This window comes from Erpetoichthys calabaricus, chromosome 4 (genome assembly GCF_900747795.2).
Source record: "Erpetoichthys calabaricus chromosome 4, fErpCal1.3, whole genome shotgun sequence".
Taxonomy (NCBI): domain Eukaryota; kingdom Metazoa; phylum Chordata; class Cladistia; order Polypteriformes; family Polypteridae; genus Erpetoichthys; species Erpetoichthys calabaricus.
Genome location: NC_041397.2, coordinates 310,172,591 through 310,187,390, shown reverse-complemented (window position 1 = coordinate 310,187,390; position 14,800 = coordinate 310,172,591). Strand labels below are relative to the sequence as shown.

General features: G+C 41.9%; 2 protein-coding genes across 2 annotated transcripts in view; one reads left to right on the top strand and one right to left on the bottom strand.

Annotated features, from left to right (window-relative positions):
* The window catches only part of dnajc28 (DnaJ (Hsp40) homolog, subfamily C, member 28), a 1,235,492-nt gene that overhangs the window by 589,480 nt on the left and 631,212 nt on the right, over nucleotides 1-14,800 (bottom strand). The window lies entirely within an intron of this gene.
* Nucleotides 3,790-4,794, top strand: LOC114642962 (olfactory receptor 2AT4-like). Its single transcript, XM_028791693.2, has one exon. It carries the CDS (start codon nucleotides 3,836-3,838, stop codon nucleotides 4,790-4,792), a length of 957 nt encoding a protein of 318 aa, XP_028647526.2. The 5' UTR covers nucleotides 3,790-3,835; the 3' UTR covers nucleotides 4,793-4,794.

The window sequence follows — 14,800 nt, the reverse complement described above, 5'->3', positions numbered from 1 at the left end:
CTCAAAACCTTTCAATAATAGTTCAAAAGCATGATAGAAATGAAAAAAAGAATGAAAAAAGAGATAAAGTTTAGGGAAAAAAACACTCACCGCACTCAACGTCCACCACAGCCACTCGCACCAGAGCAAACACCCAGCATGCACAGCGAAAGCAGGAAGGAAGTGGATAGATAGATAGATAGATAGATAGATAGATAGATAGATAGATAGATAGATAGATAGATAGATAGATAGATAGATAGATAGATAGATAGATAGATAGATAGATGGGAAAGGCACTATATAATAGATAGATAGATAGATAGATAGATAGATAGATAGATAGATAGATAGATAGATAGATAGATAGATAGATAGATAGATAGATAGATAGATAGATGGGAAAGGCACTATATAATAGATAGATAGATAGATAGATAGATAGATAGATAGATAGATAGATAGATAGATAGATAGATAGATAGATAGATAGATAGATAGATGGGAAAGGCACTATATAATAGATAGATAGATAGATAGATAGATAGATAGATAGATAGATAGATAGATAGATAGATAGATAGATAGATAGATAGATAGATAGATAGATAGATAGATAGATGTGAAAGGCACTATATAATAGATAGATAGATAGATAGATAGATAGATAGATAGATAGATAGATAGATAGATAGATAGATAGATAGATAGATAGATAGATAGATAGATGGGAAAGGCACTATATAATAGATAGATAGATAGATAGATAGATAGATAGATAGATAGATAGATAGATAGATAGATAGATAGATAGATAGATAGATAGATAGATAGATAGATAGATAGATAGATAGATGGGAAAGGCACTATATAATAGATAGATAGATAGATAGATAGATAGATAGATAGATAGATAGATAGATAGATAGATAGATAGATAGATAGATGGGAAAGGCACTATATAATAGATAGATAGATAGATAGATAGATAGATAGATAGATAGATAGATAGATAGATAGATAGATAGATAGATAGATAGATAGATGGGAAAGGCACTATATAATAGATAGATAGATAGATAGATAGATAGATAGATAGATAGATAGATAGATAGATAGATAGATAGATAGATAGATAGATAGGAAAGGCACTATATAATAGATAGATAGATAGATAGATAGATAGATAGATAGATAGATAGATAGATAGATAGATAGATAGATAGATAGATAGATGGGAAAGGCACTATATAATAGATAGATAGATAGATAGATAGATAGATAGATAGATAGATAGATAGATAGATAGATAGATAGATAGATAGATAGATAGATAGATAGATAGATAGATAGATAGAATCAGACCCTGACTTATATGCCCGTTCAAAAATATGACACTTAATTTTTTTTTTACATCTTCTTGCCTCCTTGTAATCTCTCATCAGTTTCTCAGAGACATCAAATTTTGTTGCAGCAGCACAGTTACCAATTTCTTTTGCCACTTCAACGACTTTTCATGTCAAACCAGCTTCATATTTTCTTCTGATTGAACGCTCCATCGTAGATAAGGGATGCTCTTACGATTAAAGGTGTATGAGGGCGTGAGGTACAAAAAACACAAATCAGTGCAAACATCGCTCCGGAATAGTTTGGGTATTACTGTGTGGTCACGTAGGCACAATGCATAGAAAATAAAGGCAGTGTGCTCCATGGCCACTTTCTCAGGTGGGCGCTAGCATATCGTAATCTCTTGGACCAACAGCGTGAGTTTTCTGCATTCGACTCATACGACCGACATTATAAAATACCAGAAATTATACGGTAAAATCAAGCCCCGACTTATTTGAGTGAGTATCTACGGTACTAACGGTTCATCTAGTTGGCTTTGTGAGGTGCAGATTTAGGTTGCCATCATTGTCACAATGATAATATGAGCGTGATCATGCGTAATCATCATTATAGATGTGTCCCATTGCTTTCTTAAATTAAACCAAATATTAAAAACAAGTCCACAATACATTTTGCGTGGGAAATCCGTTGAATGCTGTTTGTCAGAATGTCACCCTGTGACGTCGGCCTCGTTTTGTTTTCTTCATGTTATGAGATTCTCTCGATTCTCTAAAGCTAGCGTTTGACTTCACTCACACTTTCTTCATATAGTTTTGCATGTTAATCGTATCGTTGGACCTTGAAAAATAATAAGGATTCTAATTTGTTTAATTATTGTACTGATCTTCAGGGTCACGGAAGCATTGGGGAAGACATTTTGAAAATGTGGAGAGAGAGGATTGTACTTTTCATTTAACTGGTTGGGGTTAGGGTGGGTTTAGGTTGGGGGTGAGGATGCCAGCTATGTATCATATTATCTGGCGGGCGTTAACGTGATTGATAAAGACTTTTGGGTTTGGGTGTTCCCATGCTGGTCATCTTCAACAGATCCAATTAAAGAATTTATGAAAGTCCTCTAAATGAATTGGTCTTCAAGGTATTGACAATCATGGCTCTGGTTCACTTGAGGAGCACAGCACACACAACAATGAAGATCTCAAACCAATCTATAGGCGAGCAGAAGCGTCACTATTAGGGCCCCTAAATGTTCTTCCCATATGAAAGCGGGTGTTTTGGTGGCTTCTGTTGTACCACAGGTGTCAGGAGGTATTTGTGTCAAGGACACATTCGGTCACCCAGCAGCACTCCACTAAAGTCCCCGGACTCACTCAAAGGATGGCACATGGCTACCTGGCTGCCCCAGCGAGGAAACAGAGTGTACCCGCACAGCCGAGAAGAATGTGATCCAAAAGAGTCCCACTAGCCGAGCATCCTGTCCACTCTCTCCCAGTCTTCAGTCACAGTCAGTTCTGTATGTATTAGTTCTTTCTGTACTCGTGTTCTGTTCTTTGTTACGGTAACTCCTGTTACTATTTCAACATGGCCCCTAAGAAAGTGAAGAGCGATAGTGGTGTTGAAAAGGAGAAGACAGTGGTTAGGAAAATCACCGTACAAATGCAGAAAGAAATCATTGAAAAGCATGAACGTGGTGTTCTCGTGTCGGTGGGCTTGGGAACCAATTAATTACACTTCAATACATTCTTAGGTGAAAAACTGCAAATTGGGAGTTCAGGAACAGATTGTGTTTGTGAACCGCAGGCACCACTGTATTCATGTTAACGTATAACCCAAAGGTGTAACGAACACAGTGAAAGCTTACGTGTCATAAACTTGAAAGGTACACTTTGCGAAGAAATGCAGTCTATGAGATAAACTCCACGTAACATCAGTCCGGGGCAATTTTCAAACATTCTGGATTTCCACTCGTGCTAAGCAGTAACAAAGTTTCACCTCTCATGTAAGACAACAAAGCGTGTTTTACAGGAGTTTGGACACAATGGATTAACGTTAAAGTCTGACTTCACACAGGAAACCTGGAGGCGCGGGTCTGTAATGTTAAAGCACCGCTGTAACCCTAACTAGCATTTTTGCTATAGACGCTCATTTGAATTCCTGACTCTGAAGAAGCGCAAGGGTCCACCGCAAAGAGTCAGCCACTTATACCATTGTGGAGTACCCAAACTTCCTTTATGGTCTTTGAAATCATTGGACACTCTTTGGGCCATGGAAGGATGATCAACGCAATGCAATCAATGAAATTTCTTTGAAGCATTAAATAGACGGATTATACCAAGGGAGGTAACGGCAGATAATCCCTTTGCTCTGGTAGTTGAGAATCTGAGATGAAGTATACTCCAGGAAAACGACAGTCACTCTGGCTTATGATAAAGTTGATGAGTTGTATCTGATATTTCTCTTTTTCCATTTGTTTTTTTTTTTTTTGAGGTTCACCCATCTTCTCCTGAAAATGACAGCCACAAATGAGACACAACATAACATCAAGGAATTCCTTCTGGCGGGCATCCCGGGCCTGCAGGCTCACCAGAATCTGCTCTTCATTGCTCTTCTGTTGGTCTATTTGGCTGTGATGGTTGGCAACCTACTGATCCTGTATTTGGTACTCTTGGACCAAAGGCTGCACACTCCAATGTACTTCTTTCTTTGTCATCTGTCTTTATTAGACATCCTCATCACAACTACAATCCTCCCGAAAATGTTTGCCGTCATTCTCCTCGAAGACAGAATCATTTCCTTTTCTGGGTGTTTCTTGCAGATGTATTTGGTTCTTGCAATTGGTTGCACAGAAAATTTAATTCTCATAGTCATGGCTTATGACCGCTATATTGCAATCATGAAGCCGCTTCACTATCACCTCATCATCAATGGTAAACTCTGTGTGTTGCTGACGGTCGGGGCCTGGGTGCTGGGCTACTTGACCCCATTTGTCCCCCTAATCAATGCCCTCTCATTGACCTATTGTGGCCCAAACACCGTTGCATTTTGTTATTGCGATTACCCAACTGTGGTGTCCCTGGCATGTGCAGATGTTACCGACATTATAAGTATGGCTTTCATCATTGCCATGTGCATCGTGAACATTCCACTACTGCTTATACTTTTCTCCTATTTAAAAATAATTCTCAATATTTATTTTATGAATACGGAGGACAGCAAGAAAGCTTTTTCAACGTGCTCCTCTCACTTGATTGTTGTGCTGACTTACTATTTTTCTGCTGACTTGCTGTATATAACCGTCATGATTGGCAACATTTCGGCCGATGCCCGCGTCATCATTGGAGTTTTTATTTACCTGCTGACGCCGCTGCTGAACCCCATCATTTACAGTCTGAGGAATAAGCAGATAAAGCAGGCAGCTGAGAAATATCTCGACCTCCCTTTGAGGCCAATCACATTTTTCCATTAAATACTGATGAGGATGTTGTTAATGAAAAGTGTTTTATTTACTTACATTCCATTCTTGGTATGTTTTTTATGGTTCATCGGTGGGTGCTGCTTGTGTGTTTTGTTTATCGTTCTTCTGTTTGTTTTCTGTGTGGTCATCAAAACACATGGGGCATCATGCATAACGCCATGCGTAGAATTTACACTAAAGCATGACGTACGAACAAAAGTGGAAATGTGCGTACACAATGCCTAAATCTGTGCAAACGCCAACTTCCATGTTCTTCCGCTCCATAAATCCTGGTCAGTGTAAAAAGTAACGCACGTTGCATGAGCCTGCTGCCCCACCCCAACTCCTCCCAGAATTATGCTTTTTTGAATATGCAAATCAATATAAATAGCCCTTAAGCTCAGCGTTCTGTTTAAAGGCAATGGCAAAAGCACGGGGGAAAAAGAAGAATTTCAGCGAATACCAAGTGGAGGCAAAGAAAAACGTACTATTTGTTGGTTTAAACAGTGCTATAAACAACAAAAGGAAGTTGATAGAGTGACATAGATTGTCGTAGAAATTCAAAATTTCAATTTCAGAAAGTCGCAAAGTGTGCGAAATAAATAAGAAGTGGTCAGATATCAAAGTCGCCGTGAAAAGGCAAGTCGTAGCCCACCCTTCCGAGTGTCATATGGAAGCTTATTAGGGTGCAGAGAAAAGAAAAACAAAATAGGGACACAGTTGAAAAAAATGTCCAAAATTCAACTTTAATCTCGAAATTTCCACTTTAATCACGTAGTTCATTTTGCCATTAAAGTAGAACGTCATAAACGTCATCTTAAAATCGTTTAACTTACTAGTTTCTCACATCCCATTGTAACTAAAGTAGCACGTTACATGCTTTGTTTTGTATTTGATCTTCTATGTGCTCTATGTGTGTGAATCACTGTGTGCTTCTTAAATTTGCTTTCTCTTCCTCTGACAGGACACAGAATCCTTTACATTCACGATATTACAGCTCTCTGAATAATTTAAATACTGAGATGTATACTTGATATCATCTTCATGATGATAGGAATTAAAGCATGTTATTAAACATGGGAACACGGTGGCCCAGTGATAGTGACGAACTGGCGCCCTGTCCACAGATTGTTCCTGCCTCCCGCAAGATGCTTGCTGCGCTGTGCACAACCTTCGATGAAATAATTTAATGCAGCAGTACTGTCTCTCTCAAACAATTCCTGTCCTTCCTTTTCTTTCTCCAAGTAACCAATCAGCTCTGTAATTGATGCCAAACCACCTGTAAGCTTAGAACGCCGATTCTTCAAAACTTTAATGAAACATCTTCTTGGTACATGTTTAATTATTCTATCCATCAATCCATCCAGGTCTCACCATTCCCAGAAAGCATACAGCGCGAGGCAGGAACAGTCCTTGAACGGGGCGCCAGCTCGTTGCTAGCTCTGTGTCACCCTGTCCTCACATATTTAATTATTAACAATATAGATTATTTTAATGAAGTTTAAAACTTATCTGTATAATGTAATAAACATGCTTTACTGCATTTCATCTTAAAAATGATATCAACAACTCCAAGAAGATACCGCTTGGAAATCGAAATTGATTTAGAAGCCAGTCATCATCATATGTAAATACGCGCTTTATAAAGTGACTCAGGTTGTGCAAAATTAAAATTGTAATGCAAGTTTACAGTGAGGTAATTTTACTTATATGTACAAGCGGTTCTACCAGGAGCACTTGATGGACTGATTGAGTGCGTTTAGAGCTCTTGGGATGAAACTGTTTCTGAACTGCGAGGTCCCTACAGGAAAGGCTCTGAAGCGTTTGCCATATTAGAGACGTTCAAATAGACAGTGCACATGGCTGAGGCAGCGTGTGTAAGATGCTGTTTACCGATATTCTGATCAGCTGTTGTACAGCTGTGATTCCACACTCAGATACAGTGGATTAAATACTCAGTGGTGCACTGGGAATAACAACACTAAAGCAGTGATGGTATTTATAAAAGTTTGGCCATTCAGTGCACCATTATATGGTTACGGGTTGATTACAATGAGATGCCTTAAACTAATAAACGATATGCGGTTAATTTCAGTGTATTTATAAAGCCAGGGATGTCAGGGATGTGAATCTAAAAACTAAAGGGAAACCACACAGGAAGAGTAGCACTGCTTTGACACTGGGTGCCAGCAGTTTGCAAAAGTGAGCGGAGAACTTGCGTACGCAAGGGATTGAGCTGGTGTGAAAATGTGCGTGGCTTTAAGCCAAGTGTAATTTTTATACATTGTGATGTGAGCGTGGAAACGGGCGTACCAAACATTTTTGTGCGTACGCACCGTTTATACATGAGGCCCATGGTGATTGCGTATTCTCACCATATTGTTAATGTACACCTGCCTACCACTCGCTGACATTTACATTTAAAAAATAAAAGAAATATTAAAAGTCATTCGTTTTTCAGGTGTTTCGCTTTGTTTTCAAAGGTGGGGACCTGCTGTACCAATCATGCGCTTGCAATCGTGCAATTCCTCTTCTTCCTATCAAATATCGATCTGAAATTAGACCTCTTCACCCTGCCTTTCTTTGGGTTAGTAATGTCCTATTTAAACAGGAGCCTTTTTAAAGCAGGAGGTGGGAAGTCATTGTGGTCAGACGGCCTCAGTCTGAATCGCTCATGTCAGTAGCATTTTACAGACTGTGCATTCACATCTTAGTAAAGATCACGGAGCCTTTTACCTTCGATAAAAAATTCCATAAAAAATAACTCCAAGTTAAACTAGTCCTGTGCAAATCAACATGTCAGTAAAATTCAGTCTCTTGAGTGAATCCGTCTGAACTCAAATTACAGAAGTCCTCCGGTCAGAATTACTGAAGTGGAATAATAAGATCTGATGGTACTCTGTGTTGTGTGCTGAATAATGGAGAAGCGGAGGTTATCCCCATCAGAGATCTGAAGGTGTATGGCTATACACAGTGCACAGAAACAAACCAGAGACATCAAAAAGGTTTGGAGTGGCCACCCATATATTATGGCCTGGATACAAATAGGTAGTTTTTTGTGAGTTGTTCACAGGTCAGAGTCCAAAACAAAACTGATCTAAGGCTATTAAAGATGGAGGCTGAAAGGAAGTGACATCATCGGGGACCGGAACCAGAAGTGAAGTCATCTGGACCAGAATTGACTTCATCATGTGCGCCTGGACCAGAAGTGACATCATCATTGGCACCAGAACTGTGCTGGACTGCCCATGGATGGTCTGAAGAGGATTGAGAGAGAGAGTCAGTGCACCTCACCACCCCCTGGTCTGGCGTAGAACTGCTATTTTTCAGGCACATTAGGTGCCCCCCAATCATAAATGTGTGACGACAGTTCATATTAAAAAGCTTAGGGGCATGGGGGGTTGGTGTCACTCTTGGAGGTGTCTTCTTCTTCTTTCGGCTGCTCCTTGTTAGGGGTCACCACAGCGGATCATCTTCTTCCATATCTTTCTGTCCTCTGCATTTTGTTCTGTTACACCCATCACCTGCATGTCCTCTCTCATCACATCCATAAACCTCTGCTTAGGAATTCCTCTTTTTCTTTTCCCTGGCAGCTCTATCTTTAGCATCCTTCTCCCAATATACTCAGCATCTCTCCTCTGCACAGGTCCAAACCAACGCAATCTCACCTCTCTGACTTTGTCTCCCAAACGTCCAACTTGAGCTGATCCTCTAATGTCCTCATTTCTAATCCTATCCATCCTCGTCACACTCAGTGCAAATCTTAGCATCTTTAACTCTGCCAGCTCCAGCTCTGTCTTCTGCTTTCTGGTCAGTACCGTCGTCTCCAACCTATATAACATAGCTGGTCTCACTACCGTCCTGTAGACCTTCATGGTCATGCTCGCTGATACCCGTCTGTCACAAATCACTCCTGATACTCTTCTCCACCCACTCCACCCTGCCTGCACTCTCTTCTTCATCTCTCTTCCACAATCCCCATTACTCTGTACTGTTGACCCCAAGTATTTAAACTCATCCACCTTCGCCAGCTCTACTCCCCTCATCCTCACCATTCCACTGACCTCCCTCTCATTCACACACATGCATTCTGTCTTGTTCCTACTGACCTTCATTCATCTCCCCTCTAGAGCATATCTCCACCTCTCCAGGGTCTCCTCAACCTGCTCCCTATTATTGCTACAGATCACAATGTCATCAGCAAACATCATAGTCCACGGGGACTCCTGTCTAATCTCGTCTGTCAACCTGTCCATCACCATTGCAAATTAGAAAGGGCTCAGAGCTGATCCCTGATGTTATCCCACCTCCAACTTGAATGCATCCGTCACTCCTACCCCAGACCTCACCACTGTCACACTTCCCTCGTACATATCGTGTACAACTGTTACATACTTTTCTGCCACTTCCAACTTCCTCATACAATACCACAGCTCCTCTAGAAGCACCCTGTCATATGCTTTCACCAGGTCCACAAAGACACAATGCAACTCCTTCTGGCCTTCTCTAAACTTCTCCATCAACATCCTCAGAGCAAACATCACATCTGTGGTGCTCTTTCTTGGCATGAAACCATACTGCTGCTCACTAATCATCACCTCCCTTCTTAACTGATCTTCCACTACTCTTTCCCATAACTTCATGCTGTAGCTCATCAATTTTATCCCCCTGTAGTTACTGCAGTCCTGCACATCCCCCTTATTCTTAAATATCAGCACCAGTACACTTCTTCTCCACTCCTCAGGCATCCTCTCACTTTCCAAGATTCCATTAAACAATCTGGTTAAAAACTCCACTGCCATCTCTCCTAAACACCTCCATGTTTCCACAGGTATGTCATCTGGACAAACGGCATTTCCATTCTTCATCCTCTTCATCGCTGTCCTTACTTCCTCGTTGCTAATTTGTTGCACTTCCTGATTCACTATCTCCACATCATCCAACCTCTTCTCTCTCTCGTTCTCTTCATTCATAAGCCTTTCAAAGTCCTCTTTCCTTCTGCTCAACACACTCTCCTCGCTTGTGAGTACGTTTCCATCTTTATCCTTCATCACCCTAACCTGCTGCACATCTTTCTCAGCTCGGCCCCTCTCTGTATCGCACTGGTCCTTTTCTCCCTCCTTAGCGTCCAACCTCTCATACAACTCATCATACGCCTTTTCTTAAGCCTTCGCCACCTCTTTCTTCACCTTTCGCCTTCTCTCCTTGTACTCTTGTCTACTTTCTGCATCACTCTGACTATCCCACTTCTTCTTTGCCATCCTCTTCCTCTGTATACTCTCCTGTATTTCCTCATTCCTCCACCAGGTTTCCTTTTCCTCCTTCCTCCTTCCAGATGTCATACCAAGCACCCTTCTTGCTGTCACCCTTACTACATCTGCTGTAGTTTCCCAACTGTCTGGTGACTCTTCACTGCCACCCAGTGCCTGTCTCACCTCCTCCCTAAACTCAACCTTGCAGTCTTCCTTTTTCAACTTCCACCATTTGATCCTTGGCTCTGCCCTCACTCTCTTCCTCTTCTTGATCTCCAACGTCATCCTACAGACCACCATCCTATGCTGATTAACTACACTTTCCCCTGCCACCACTTTGCAGTCTTCAATCTCCTTCAGATTGACTCTTCTGCATAGGATTTAATCTACCTGTGTGCATCTTCCTCCACTCTTGTACGTCACCCTATGTTCCTTCCTCTTCTTAAAATACGTATTCACCACAGCCATGTCCATTCTTTTGGCAAAATCCACTATCCTCTGACCTTCTTCATTCCTCTCCTTGACACCATACCTACCCATCACCTCCTCGTCTCCTCTGTTCCCTTCACCAACATGCCCATTGAAATCCACTCCAATCACCAGTTTCTGTCCCTTGGGTACACTGCTCATCATTTCATCCAACTCACTCCAAAAATCTTCTTTCTCACTCATCGCACACCCAACTTGCAGTGCATATGCACTAACAACATTCATCATCACACCTCCAATTTCCAGCTTCATAATCCTCACTCTACCTGACACTCTTTTCACCTCCAGGACACTCTTGACATGCTGTTCCTTCAGAATAACTCCTAACCCATTTGTCCTCCCATCCACACCAGGATAGGACAATTTGAAACCCCATCCAATCTACCAGGCCTTACTCCCCATTCATTTAGTCTCTTCATGCACAACATATCAACCTTCCTTCTCTCCATCATATCTGCTGACTCTCTCCCCTTACCAGTCATACTGCCAACATTCAAAGTATCTACCCTCAGTTCCACTCTCTTTACCGTCCTCCTCTCCTCCTGCCTCTGGACACATCTCCCCCTCTTCTTCACCTTCTTCTTCTTTGGCCAACAGTAGCCCAATTTCCGCCAGCACCCTGTTGGCTAACAGTATTGGTGGCGGTCGTTGTTATAAATAAGGGTTGCTAACGTGGTCCATACATGGTACACATACATTAACTAAGGAACGAGTGGGGAAATGCTGGAACAGAGGACTGGTTTACATCGGCCCACTTCAGACACTAACTTTAGCCCCACTGCCTAGTGTAAAGTTTAGATAGATAGATAGATAGATAGATAGATAGATAGATAGATAGATAGATAGATAGATAGATAGATACTTTATTAATCCCAATGGGAAATTCACATTCTTCAGCAGCAGCATACTGATACAATAAATAATATTAAATTAAAGAATGATAATAATACAGGTGAAAAAAAACAGACAATAACTATGTATAATGTTAAATATTAACGTTTACCCCCCCTGGTGGAATTAAAGAGTCGCATAGTTTGGGGGAGGAACGATCTCCTCAATCTGTCTGTGGAGCAGGACAGTGACAGCAGTCTGTCGATGAAGCTGCTCTTCTGTCTGGAGATGACATTATTTAGTGGATGCAGTGGATTCTCCATAATTGATAGGAGCCTGCTGAGCGCCCTTCGCTCTGCCACAGATGTTAAACTGTCCAGCTCCATGCCAACAATAGAGCCTGCCTTCCTCACCAGTTTGTCCAGGCGTGAGGCGTCTTTCCTCTTAATGCTGCCTCCCCAGCACACCACTGCGTAGAAGAGGGCGCTCGCCACAACTGTTTGATAGAACATCTGCAGCATCTTATTGCAGATGTTGAAGGAAGCCAGCCTTCTAAGGAAGTATAACCGGCTTTGTCCTTTCTTGCACAGCGCATCAGTATTGGCAGTCCAGTCTAATTTATCATCCAGCTGCACTCCCAGATATTTATAGGTCTGCACCATCTGCACACAGTCACCTTTGATGATCACTGGGTCTATGAGGGGTCTGGGCCTCCTAAAATCCACCACCAGCTCCTTAGTTTTGCTGGTGTTCAGGTGTAGGTGGTTTGAGTCACACCATTTAACAAAGTCATTGATTAGGTCCCTATACTCCTCCTCCAGCCCATTCCTGATACAGCCCACGATAGCAGTGTCATCAGCGAACTTTTGCACATGGCAGGACTCCGAGTTGTATTGGAAGTCCGATGTATATAGGCTGAACAGGACCAGAGAAAGTACAGTCCCTTGTGGCGCTCCTGTGTTGCTGACCACAATGTCAGACGTGCAGTTCCCAAGACGCACATACTGAGGTCTGTCTTTAAGATAGTCCACGATCCATGCCACTAGGTATGAATCTAATCCCATCTCTGTCAGCTTGTCCCTAAGGAGCAGAGGTTGGATTGTGTTGAAGGCGCTAGAGAAGTCTAGAAACATAATTCTTACAGCACCACTGCCTCTGTCCAAGTGAGAGAGGGATCGGTGTAGCATATAGATGATGGCATCTTCCGCTCCCACCTTCTCCTGATATGCAAACTGCAGAGGGTCAAGGGCGTGTTGAACCTGTGGCCTAAGGTGGTGAAGCAGCAGCCTCTCAATGGTCTTCATCACATGTGATGTCAGAGCAACAGGCCGAAAGTCATTCAGCTCACTAGGACGTGATACCTTTGGGACTGGGGTGATACAAAATGTTTTCCAAAGCCTCGGGACTCAATATCTGCTGACTCTCTCCCCTTACCAGTCATACTGCCAACATTCAAAGTATCTACCCTCAGTTCCACTCTCTTTACCGTCCTCCTCTCCTCCTGCCTCTGGACACATCTCCCCCTCTTCTTCACCTTCTTCTTCTTTGGCCAACAGTAGCCCAATTTCCGCCAGCACCCTGTTGGCTAACAGTATTGGTGGCGGTCGTTGTTATAAATAAGGGTTGCTAACGTGGTGCATACATGGTACACATACATTAACTAAGGAACGAGTGGGGAAATGCTGGAACAGAGGACTGGTTTACATCGGCCCACTTCAGACACTTCAGACACTAACTTTACCCCCACTGCCTGGTGTAAAGTTTATTGTATCCTATTATGGCTATTATGGCTCTGGGAACAACAACAACATTTATTTATATAGCACATTTTCATACAAATAATTATTTTACCCCGCATCCCAGTGTAAAGCTAACCTCGTCCAAAAAGGACTTAAAAATTACAAACGTCTTCCTGTGGGAATTATTTCACCCCAACTCTGGGTATAAAGCTAATCTCATCCAAATGAGTCTTAAGAGACCTGCCAATATACATTCAAAGCTGACTTGTGAAAGTGTCCAAGCCTGAAGATGATATCATTCAGTGTTTCCCTGCATCTGATATGGAGCTGGTTGAATCCTCCTGCTAACCCTTCCCTCTGGTTTCCCTGTTTAAGATAACTTAATGGGTCAGGAATTAAAGTTCTGCTGATGCTCAGTCTACGTAGAACATTTGAAGGCAAGGATATGTCACCAATGGACCCTTCCACAACAAAACACTTGTATTAGAGTTTTAATTTTCCCAATATGTCTATCAGGACAGTAGATACTTCTAATATTGAATACCACACCATCATGAACTTAGAATCCATGATTGGTGTGTATTAACATGCAGATTGTCATAGAACAGGCCCTGCTAGAGCCCACTGCGGTATTCCTTGTGAGATTGTGGGCTATACAAGAAAGAAATTGTTTGTGTTCTTGTTATAGTCCAACAATAACCCATCATCCTCTCTACATTCGCTAATGGAAGCCAGTTTAACATAGCAGGCAGAGTGATGTAGTAGATAAGGCGTTGGAGTTTAAAATTCAAGAGGTCGTGGGCCAAATCCCACTGCTGACACCATGCAAGTCACCTCACCAAGAGGAGAAAACAAGACAAATGGAACCAATTGGATAAAGGTGTCAGTCAAGTAATAAGTACTAAGAAGTAAATGTAAGGTAGGAAGTAAAACAATTCGATTAGAATACACAATGGGAGGTTTTGAAACTTGAAGGTACAACCTATGAACAAGACTGGAGAGTCGTAATGGGCTGGTCAGCATTTACACTGACAGTGGACAGAAGCAATCAATCAAGAAGACTAATAGGATGTCAAGATACAGTGCATCCGGAAAGTATTCCCAACGCATCACTTTTTCCACATTTTATGATGTCACAGCCTTATTCCAAAATGGATTAAATTCATTTTTTTCCTCAGAATTCTACACACAACACCCCATAATGACAACATGGAAAAAGTTTACTTGAGATTTTTGCAAATTTATTAAAAATAAAAAAACTGAGAAATCCCATGTCCATAAGTATTCACAGCCTTTGCTCAATACTTTGTCGATGCCCCTTTGGCAGCAATTCCAGCCTCAAGTCTTGTTGAATATGATGCCACAAGCTTGGCACACCTATCCTTGGCCAGTTTCACCCATTCCTCTTTGCAGCACCTCTCAAGCTCCATCAGGTTGGATGGGAAGTGTCGGTGCACAGCCATTTTAAGATCTCTCCAGAGATGTTCAATCGGATTCAAGTCTGGGCTCTGGCTGGGCCACTCAAGGACATTCACAGAGTTGTCCTGAAGCCACTCCTTTGATATTTTGGCTGTGTGCTTAGGGTCGTTGTCCTGCTGAAAGATGAACCGTCGCCCCAGTCTGAGGTCAAGAGCGCTCTGGAGCAGGTTTTCATCCAGGATGTCTCTGTACATTGCTGCAGTCATCTTTCCCTTTATCCTGACTAGTCT